Genomic DNA, 10,584 nt, shown 5'->3' on the forward strand with positions numbered 1-10,584 from the left:
CTCTCACAAGGCTCCAGAAGCAGGGCTGTCCGCTCACAGTTCCCCCGAAGCGGCAGTGTCCGCTCACAAAGTTCCAGAAGCGGCGGTGTCCGCTCACAGTGCCCCCGAGGAGGCGGTGTCCGCTCACAGTTCCTGGGCCCCCCATCCCTCCCCCTACTCCACTCCCGCTCTGCCGTCCCCCTGGTTGGGCACTCGGGAACGTCTGGAAGCCGTTCCTTAGAGGAGGGGTCCTGTCAGGGGTCAGCTTGCGCTGCGCTGCCGTTTGAACTTTGAGCCGAGGGGATAATTGGTCCGTGTGGTTTGGTTCAAATGAGTAGCACTCTTTCATTCTGCTTTTAGTGCATAAACATTATATCGAACATTTATCGAACTCTTGTTCTTGTATTATCAAGGAAAATTATATTGTGATAATTATCATTATTGTTTTATCGCTCATCCCTACTACTATTACAGAAATTGTACCTGTTTAATTTATGTATGACTGACAAATATGCACCACATATTAGTTTGTTTATGTAAAAACTGTGTGATCCAAATGGACGAAAATTTTACATGGAATTCAAATATATTAATCTTATATTTAAGCCAAAAAATTTTTTTGAGTGATAGCTGACAACCGCCAGGGAAGTTATTCACAGTGTAGAGAAAATAACATGCAACAGTGAGACTCAAAGATTAAAAGCTGAGAGGCAACGCTAAGCCTACTTGTCAAGGCAGCGCTATTATTTATATATGATCCACCTGGGGTTAGCTATGAGTGGGGCTCTTATTCATCGCCCGTCCTGCTGAGTACACAATCTGGCCATATGGAGATACTTACAAGAAGCTCATGTACAGATTTCCACCTCGTTTTTTTATGTTTGGTCAGGTTTTCAACATGTGGCCATGGTTAGTGATCAGAGGAGAATGAGAAAGGGGTATCAAGAAAGCCTATCAAATTACATATTGGCTAATCTCTCCTGTTCACTTTCAGATCTCCAGCAGGCACTCGTGTGGGCAGACGCGCGTGGGGGTTGTCACTTTCCGCCTCATATATTTGAGAATGGCTGACTTATGGCGGGGTTCCCTGACCTAGCTCAAAGGAGGCCTCTGCTAATGTTTACCAGTGCACTTGAGGGAATATCTTTCTGGTCTAGCCTCTTGACCAAGATAAACTACGTTTAAAAGTTAACTTTTTAGTGTCGGTGTTGTAAACAACAGAATCAAAGACAGCCTAAGCAGTGCCAACGTCAATGGAGGTGCAAGGCGAGAGGGACAAATTGTACTTCAGAGAATTTTACTGAGTGGATACAGTACATCCAGCACTCATGTCTGTCATCTATGAGGCTTTGATTCACACCAGACTACCCTGACAGACCACATGACCCAGCACATGGTGACACAGAAGGGAATGGTTTACAGTTCTGTGCAGTTGTGAGAGACCTGAGGGATGAATTACTACATAAACACTACCATACTTGGCATAGTCACTAAAGAAGTATGGAAATTGTCGGAAATTGCTTTTTTGTTTTCAAAAACAATTACTAGACAAAATGTCCATGTGGCCATAAGGAAATGACAAGGCACCAGAACAAAAAAAAATGTGTTTGAAAAGAAGCTAACACAAGAATGCAAATTCTGATAATAGAAAAAACTGTGACACAAAATGCTTGATCATTGTTCTCAGATGATTTAATTTGCTAGTATAATGCCCTGGATTAATTGGTGATGTGAAAGTATGGGTTCACTGACAGGAAATTCTCCATGACCTCTGACCCTCACATTTATCATATATTTTTTTGCAGCTAGTTGATGTTTTTAACTATTCAACATGTCTTGAGCAGCGTTGGAGAACTTTACTTTTAGTAGAGACATTTATTCAAAGCAACTTATAGAAACATATTTACAAAGACATGAATAAAAAGCGATTCATCCTAAAGGCGTGGTCACATTTACCACTCTTCATAAAATCTTTGCAGGCAAAATCCAGTAATTTCAATTGGAATCCATGCAATCAAAATTTTGTGTGAGGGTGAAAGATTTCCACACATAGGTTTTGTAACAGGCTCAATATAGTCACACGAATTTGCCACACTGGCCAACAGAAAACGTATAGGTTTGAAAGTGACTTTTGTGTGAGCTGTGCTTTTGACTAAAGGCAATTTTGTTGAACTTTCGCTAATATTACCATACCTTTCTTCTCCAGACTAGAATAATTTTTACAATTTAGGTAATTTTTTGCTTTGGACAACCATTTGTCCCCCCCATCCAAGTTTGCTTTATATACAATTACATATTAGTTTATGGCTTAACCACTGTGCTTTTTAATGTGACAAAAGTGTATTTACACAATCACAATGTCACACACCACAAATTATACAGTTTTGACAAAAATGTGACAAAAAGAATCTTATGATTCTTGTAATGTTACCTTCAGCACAAACCAACACTTAGTATATTTGATTCAAAAACTAACAAACACTTTGCTGATGTTGTAAATGTTCGTAAACGACTGAAAAGACTGAAACTAAAATTGTTATCTGAGTCTGAACATTTACCATCTTGAGAAAAAAACGGCTGATTTTACATTCAATAATGCAGCTTCAACTTTCAAGAATGAAAAGACGTTCAAAATTATTTTTCACTTTATTTAAATTAGATGCAATAAATGAAGAATGAAACCCCTGTGGTTTAAAAGTGCCTATGAATGCTAAGGATCTGCTTTATCACCATTGTGCCCATCAGTAAGATGCTTTAGAAATCATACAGTACCTGTACATCTGTGTCTATATCTCAGATCCTCTGGTGTCAATTTATAAACTTTCCTAAGTTTAGATTGTAAAAAAGAGATTCATTTTTTTACTTTTTTAATATTACAAAATATTTATATATCACTTGTTTCATGGAATATTATTGGTACCTTATTGCACTGAATAATGGTGTTGGATCCCAAAGCTCTTGACCAGCAACTCTGGAAAGCCTAATTCAATTAAATTCAAGTGTATTTGTATAGCGCTTTTCACGATACAAATCATTGCAAAGCAACTTTACTGCAAATTAAGTTTCTACAATATTTAGTGGTAGCTTATCAGTGGTGACTTTATGCAGCTTAAGAGCCGGTGAGCACCGGTGAGGCTTTAAATGCCTTTATTAAGACTGTTACAAAGAGCCCTTTCTTTAGCTCAACAGATTGGGTTCCCACAGTTCAGCCCTCAGGGGCCTGTCTAAAGGGCAGTCTCATAGGCCATGCAGGGCAGGTATCTTACACACAAAACATCTAGACTTCCACCCAGGGAAGTGTCTTTGAATCACTGACTAACTGATATCTCATTGTCTCAAGCTTTCTTTCACTCTCAATTACAAACTTACTAAGCAAAGAGTCATTTCTACAAGGTACTTACTCCTCATGACAAACTGTCAGTGTGAAACAAAGACAGACATCAATGAGCTGAAATACTGTGAATTAAGTCAAATTTGTCACGAAAAAAAGTCTATTCAACAAAAATATGTGTATTTTAGTATGAACAATTTCACTACACATTTTAAAAGCAATTTTTTTCTCTTTTTACCAAACCCTGGATACAATTTCTGACATACAACAAGATATATGGAGGTTACGTATGTAACCATGGTTCCCCGAGGGAACGAGACGCTGCGTCGGAAAACGCTAGGGGAACGCCTTCAGCGATACCAAGCTCTGAATCATATGTGTAACCAGTCCAATCGATGGGCGAGACGTCAGAGGCTCTAGTAGGGATGCCGGAAGTATGACCTTGCGACACAGCGTCTCGTTCCCTCGGGGAGCCATGGTTACATACGTAACCTGGGACGTTCCCCTTCGGGAACTCGAGCTGCGTCGGAAAACGCTAGGGGAACGAGATGTCCACGCCGCCAGACTTGCAAATCCCTGCCTAGTGTGGAAGAGCACAGCTATGGCAAGAGAACAGAGGGGCCTGGAGTGGCTCGCAAACCTAGGTCATAGAACCTGACGAATGTGAGGGGCGTAGACCATCCCGCAGCGTTGCAGATGTCCTGCATAGGAACACCTGCCAGAAAGGCCTTGGAGGCCGCCACACTTCTTGTTGAATGAGCCTTGACCCCCAATGGTGAGGGGAGATCAGAGGACTCATAGGCAACAATATGGCATTCACTATCCACCGGCTGAGGGTCTGCTTGGAAGCAGGATGACCTCTCTTAGGGGTCATCCTCTCATGCTCTCTTAAGCATCTTTTAGATCTATCGTGACAAACCAGTCCTCGGACCTGCTTCCTAGACTGAAGCACGACCCTCAGATCGGACCTCGCCTTAGAAGCCCCCGACTTAGAGCGCTGCCATCCTCGGTCCCGCTGCAGGGGAGCGCGAGAGGCAACACTCTGTTTTTGGACCTCCCTATATGAGGAGCTGGTACCCGGCTGGGGCTGCTCCTGCCCAGCAGCCCCCAGAGCTATAGAACGGCGAGGGAGAAACATTGGAATGCTGCCGCCTGTTTACGAGCCTCCTGGTATCTGTCGACGACGGAATCGACGGCGTCGCCGAACAGACCAGAAGGCGCAAGCGGGGCATCCATAAGGCAGACCCTGTCCTTCTCTTTCATATCGGACAGGGTCAACCATAAATGCCTCTAATAATCAGAGGCGGGGATGAATAAGTGGGCCGAGAATGGTTTCGGCAGACTCCGGCGTGGAGGTAGCGGCTTAGCACGCAGAAAGCGTTCATTGAGTTTACTTTTCTGCAGTTCTCTGCGGGCCACTCGATGTTCAGCTTGGCAACCGCACGAGTAACTATCTCCAGATAAGGACTCGCCCGTCTCCATTCCCTCCACCAGATCCAGCTGCGAACTCCACGAGTGCAGCTGCCGCTCCGCCTCGGCGGAAGCGGGGCCAGCACCGTGAGGAACGCTGGTGAAGGCTCCCTCCTCAAAGAGAGCCTTCCGGGAGTGAAGCAAACGCAGTGGCAACTGCTCACAATGTGGGCAGTCGGCCCCCTCGAGAGCCGACGCCGCGTGCTCCGCTCCCAAGCAGACCACGCACAAACTGTGTGTATCCCCGCTCGTGATGTAGCGTGGGCAGGGAGGAACACACAGTCTATAACGTGATCTGTTTTCGCCCTTGTTTGTCTTTGCTTTAGACATCTTTTTTTTCTTTGCTGGAGCTTTATACTTTTTTTGCTGAATGCTTGTGTAACTTTGGACAGACAACAATAAATAAGACTCACAGAACATAGATCGTGACCGACACACACAGAGAGCTTTGCTGAATGACAGAAAGCTAACGCCGGCTGCACCTCACGTGCTTTTAAAGCTTCCTGGTCATGACGTCACCCGGCTCTGACGTCTCGCCCATCGATTGGACTGGTTACACATATGATTCAGAGCTTGGTATCGCTGAAGGCGTTCCCCTAGCGTTTTCCGAAGCAGCTCGAGTTCCCGAAGGGGAACCATATTTTCATTTAGTAGTTCAATTTTCAACATATCTCTGTTGCTCTGGATGTGGATGTGCATACATCCAGTTATGATCAATGAAAATTGTACAATTTAAACTGACTGCACAGAATCTGCAATCTACATATAATTTGAACAAGCAGCAAAAATAAATTTTTGAGTTCAGGCCATCTGAAATGCAAGATAAACTTGGTTTCAAACCCACATATGAGTAATTAGTGTTAAATAGTAACTAGTCGTCCATGACCGTAAATAAAAGAATGCACCTAAATTCAAAGACCACCCCAGCAATGAATGACAGTTAGGCATAATCTGTTTGTAATACTTACAACATATGGACTTCAAAACTGCACATTTATTTTACAATGTTGTTACTCCATCTAAGACACCTGACAAACAGACCGTGTTATTCTGGTATCCTAGAAGGAGTAACAACTGGTGTGATATTCAAACTGGAACATGGTTGTCTGGTTTGTGGTGAAACTGCCAGTGTCAGTAACTACTCAATGCACAAATGCCAATTTCATCATCTTGTAATGCAGCTTTGGCAAACTGAAGTCCAGTAAAATAACATGCAGAGAAGTATTAGGTTTACTTGGATGAAGTAAAAACTGAGATCTCCTAAGCAACAGAAACATGGGAAAAATAAGTGAAAGATTTTAACAGGCTTACCCGGGGTCCTCTCTTTCCTGGTAATCCTGGCTCGCCGGGAGGTCCTGGAGGTCCCTGAAAGAGAAGAAGGGAGGGAAAACAAAACGAGTGTGACAAAACGAGTGATTTAGTGTTGCATATCTACCTGCTGACATTGAATGAACTCTCAAACAAGGCAGTAATCGCCCTATTGGATGGAGGTAGTGAACCCTAGTCAATGTTTTAGGATACTTTGAGACTTGGACACTTAAACATGCAACTATATAGTGTTTCAGTGAAAACAGTGCAGGTACATCATCTAGCTTTGAATCAATTACACACATGAATTAACTGAGCTTGCATTTAACAAGAGGTCAGTGTTCATTCATAGAACTGTGTTTTCCTTTAACTTAGTCAGAAGAGAAAAAAAAACAAGAGCACAAGCAGGTCTAATAAATTATATCCAGCATTACTTCTGCATCTGGCAAGAAGATCACAAATGTTTCGCAATGTCAGTCAATGACTTTAATTATTCATGGTAATTTTGATATAATGTAGCAGCTGCAAGCTTCTTTGAAATTTGCAAAATTGTGCCAACACCCACCTAAGTGGCATATACATCTGATGACAACTTTGAGCAAATGGAGAACGTTGCTTTAAAATGTGTTGCTTAAAAATAATTCTATGTGACAAATCCTGGCAATGTTTCGTAACACCTGTAGACCTGGCAAGATCCCACATACTCATACAATGTTTTCAGGATTCCTGTTTCTACTCATTTTGAAAGCAACACTCACTAATAAAAGTTTATTTAAAAGGTGTATGTTACTAATGTTTTCAAAAACTCTACAATAAAACTCTAAATATTTCATTAATATATTGACTCTGCCTTTAGTTTTTGTGCAATAAACGTCCTTGTTCAAGTAAAATGAGCTCTGCTTCACTTAGCATTATAATAACCATTAGGATTCTATGGAGTAAGATCAACATAATAAACCAAGAGACATTGTGCACACAGTGTCTGTTTGATATGAGTGACATTAATATGGTAATTTTGAGCTCCAAAGTGAAAGAAAGACAGGAGAGTCCCACTGAGCCCCCTACTCTTTCTCTTCCACGCGGCAAACATCCTGAATGAAAACAATGTCTCTTTCTCTCTCTGCCTCCAGGAAAGAATGAAAAGATTAGAAAAGGAGGAAACAAGGCCTTTTTATAGTAGTTGCTTAAGGGGATCACTCCTGAAAATGCACAGTGCTATCTGGGTGACAGCCATACTGAACAGCACATCTGGTTGTTGTTTGTTGTTGGAAAATAGTTCAGGACTTCACTGTGACTGTATATTCAGTAATACACGGCACACTAGTGTTGGATGAAATTGGCAGACTATACATCAAATATCAACTACTTTCAGTAGAGCACAATTCTGCTCCCATCAAAGCTTGTTTTAAAGGGGTCATAGGATGCCCATTTTTCACAAGTTGATATGATTCTTTAGGGTCTTAATGAAAAGTCTGTAACATAGTTTGGTTAAAATTTCTCAATGATAGTGTAAAAAACACCTTTTTTACCCTGTCAAAAACAGCTCTTTTCAGAGCATGCAGATTTGTAGCATTTTCCTTTAAATGTTAATTTCAGTTCTGCTGACACCGCCCCTCTCTTCCGAGCCGCTCTCAGAGAGACTGTTTACTTTAGCTGCATTCATCGTGAAACTTGCTAATTAGCACATTATTAGGAAAGGCGATTTGCAAAGATTAGTTAAAAAAAACATTACACACTTCTTCTGTAGGTGAAGCTGGATCACGAATGATTCACACGAACATAGATGCATTTATGTAGATTGGGGGAGCATTCCCTTCAAAAACAAACATAATCCACTGCGTCTTCAGCGGCTCAGTATTTTGAAAAACGTGACACTTATGCACAAGACATATAAACTAATCCAGGAAGACTTGTAGTAACTAGCAAGTCTGTTCAGTGATTGATTTAATTAATTCTCATCCAATAACAAAGCAACCTTTGTTTAAATGATTCACTAACAAACTGATATTAGTTGCTTTAGTGTACCAATGTTGGGTTGCAATGTTTGCATGCATCTACCATCCCACCGCCACCATTTTGGTCCCTCAACCTGGTGACAGCTGTTAGGCTCCTTACCCTGCTGACCTCCACCAGAGTCACACTATAGTCCTATCACTAAATAACATACTTTTTAGTATACATCCTACCAGAAAGAGTCTTTCTAGTCAAACAAAAATTCCCAATGATTTACTGGATTTGTGGTAATCTAAAACTAATGTGAATGTTAATACTGTAATAACAGTGCAGATTTTTTAGGCTGCACTGCACTGCAAAAATAAATAAATTAATTAAATAAATCAATAAATCAATCATTTTAAAATTATAATACATTTTTGTTTTGTTTTTGAGTAAACATTCTTAAACAAATATAATTTAAAATTGCATAAGATATTTAACACTTTTTTCATTATAATACATTTTTGTTTTGTTTTTGAGTAAACTTTCTTAAACAACTATAATTTAAAATTGCATAAGATATTTAACACTTTTTCTTGTTTTAGTGGAATAAATCTAATCACATTTAGAAATGTTTAGGTTTAAAACAAGAAAAAAAATATGGTAATATAGGGTAAAGAACAATAAATTATTACAGATATATATTCTCTGAAACAATTTTGCTTCTCAAGTGAATTTATCTTGTCTCAAGGATGTTTAGATATGTTGAGTGGAAAACAAGACAAACTGCTGACTAAGATTTTGTCCAAGCCTCTGGCTTGTGACCTCGTTCTTTAACTACAAGGAAAAAATGCATAAGCATTACACAGACAAAAACCCACTGGCTTATAATGCCTTTCCAAAGAATTTTATAAACTAGGCTTAAGACCAAGACCACCAAAAGCTCAAAGGCAACAATGATGACACCATTTTCCAGCCTTCAACCTTCACTTTGCACCCAGACAAGGTTGTTTAACTAGTAAAAGATGTAGTTGTGTAGTGTGTGGTGTATTATGTATTGAAATCCTTAAGAGGTAATGGAAACCAAATGACAAAGAATTCATATTAATGCATTGCTACAATCAGCACTTAAATACAGTATATGAAGACAGATGACAAGGCCAAGGCGCACAGAACACATGGCCACAGCCAATAATTCACATTTCACCATTCTTCAAAATAAGCAAAGCAGCACACTTGCCATCTGGCCTCCATAAGACACTGTTTAAAAAGAAAGAAAATGGTCTTCATACCATGAAGCGCTAGTGGCATGTTGCAAGCTGAAGACCTTGTTGCTATGGTTTTGTAACCTGACTTAGCTTTGAGTATTTAAAAAAGTAAATTCACACTGTCTTTAAAGTAATCAGGAAAAATCCTGCTAGAATAACATTTTACCATAAAATAAATGGTTCATTTTACTAGCTGATAGACAGATTGGCTTTTTTGGGAAGTTGCACCGCATGGCAATTTACAGCTTGAACTAACTGCCTGTTCATAAAAAGGTCAAATCATCTGATATTTCAAGAGACTTACTGATTTGACTCTCAGTCATGAGGGTCTGCAGGGGTCCTCTCAATGATATAATTCATGTTTCATGTTTTTTGCATGTTTCTCCATGTTGCTTGGACCACATGAATTTGTTGTTTAGCTACATATTTTTGATTAGGCAGACAAAAGTTTTTTTTCAAATATGAGTAAGCAGTAAAGCAGTTAAAACGTTTACAATACTGTTAAAATCATTTCCCCCCCCCCCCAAGAAATAATAACACTACTTAACCCTCTGGGGTCCGAGGGTGTTTTGGGGCCTGGAAAAGTTTTGACATGCCCTGACATTTGTGCTTTTTTCAGTTGCTTACAAACATTTGAATGTCTAAAGTTTAATAACACTGTAATCAGCACAAACTGGGCTACAATAATATGTGAGCAGCATGTATGTACGTGATTGTGTTTTTGAGAAACCAACGTTTATGCGTGCTTAGTGAAAAACTACAATTTTAAAGTCACTGAAATAAGGCCATAAAACACATATAGAACTTTTGAGAACTGATCTTGAAGTCTAGAGTTTTTGCTTCAAAATTATGTGAAAATCATCTTACTCACTCATTCACAGAAAACAATATATTGATTTAAATGTTCTAAGACACTTTTTGTGTAGAAAAAGTATATGCGAGTAGGCGTAAATGATCATGAATAATGCCGTGATTCACACCTGAGAAGAGAAAGGCCCGCATAATGAGCTGCATAATGAGCCTTTCAGTCAGGTGTGTGACTGAGAGGGAATTGCTACAAGAAAGAATGTGAGGAAAAAAGAAATGTATATATTTTTTGTTTGTAGTTTATTTAGAATACATATAACTATCACATAAAATAACTCATGGGAGTGTGTGCATCACATGGTCTTAGCTGTGGTCCAGGTTCTTGTGCAGGCAGGAATCTCAGAGCCTGTGGAACATGTCAACATCAGTCTCTGGTTTCCATGACCAAGTGGGCTGCTTTGCTTTGGCTCTCTTTGCAACATGTTC

The 10,584-nt window shown here is 40.0% G+C and overlaps 1 protein-coding gene across 1 annotated transcript in view; it reads right to left on the reverse strand.

The window, feature by feature from the left end:
* Window positions 1-10,584, reverse strand: part of LOC107672548 (collagen alpha-1(XXVII) chain B-like) — a 116,232-nt gene that overhangs the window by 89,431 nt on the left and 16,217 nt on the right. The window contains exon 4 of the mRNA XM_016465779.1: window positions 6,092-6,145. Coding sequence (XP_016321265.1) covers window positions 6,092-6,145 — 54 coding nt within the window. The remainder of the gene's footprint in view (window positions 1-6,091; window positions 6,146-10,584) is intronic.

Source organism: Sinocyclocheilus anshuiensis, unplaced genomic scaffold (assembly GCF_001515605.1).
Source record: "Sinocyclocheilus anshuiensis isolate Anshui unplaced genomic scaffold, SAMN03320099.WGS_v1.1 scaffold176, whole genome shotgun sequence".
NCBI lineage: Eukaryota > Metazoa > Chordata > Actinopteri > Cypriniformes > Cyprinidae > Sinocyclocheilus > Sinocyclocheilus anshuiensis.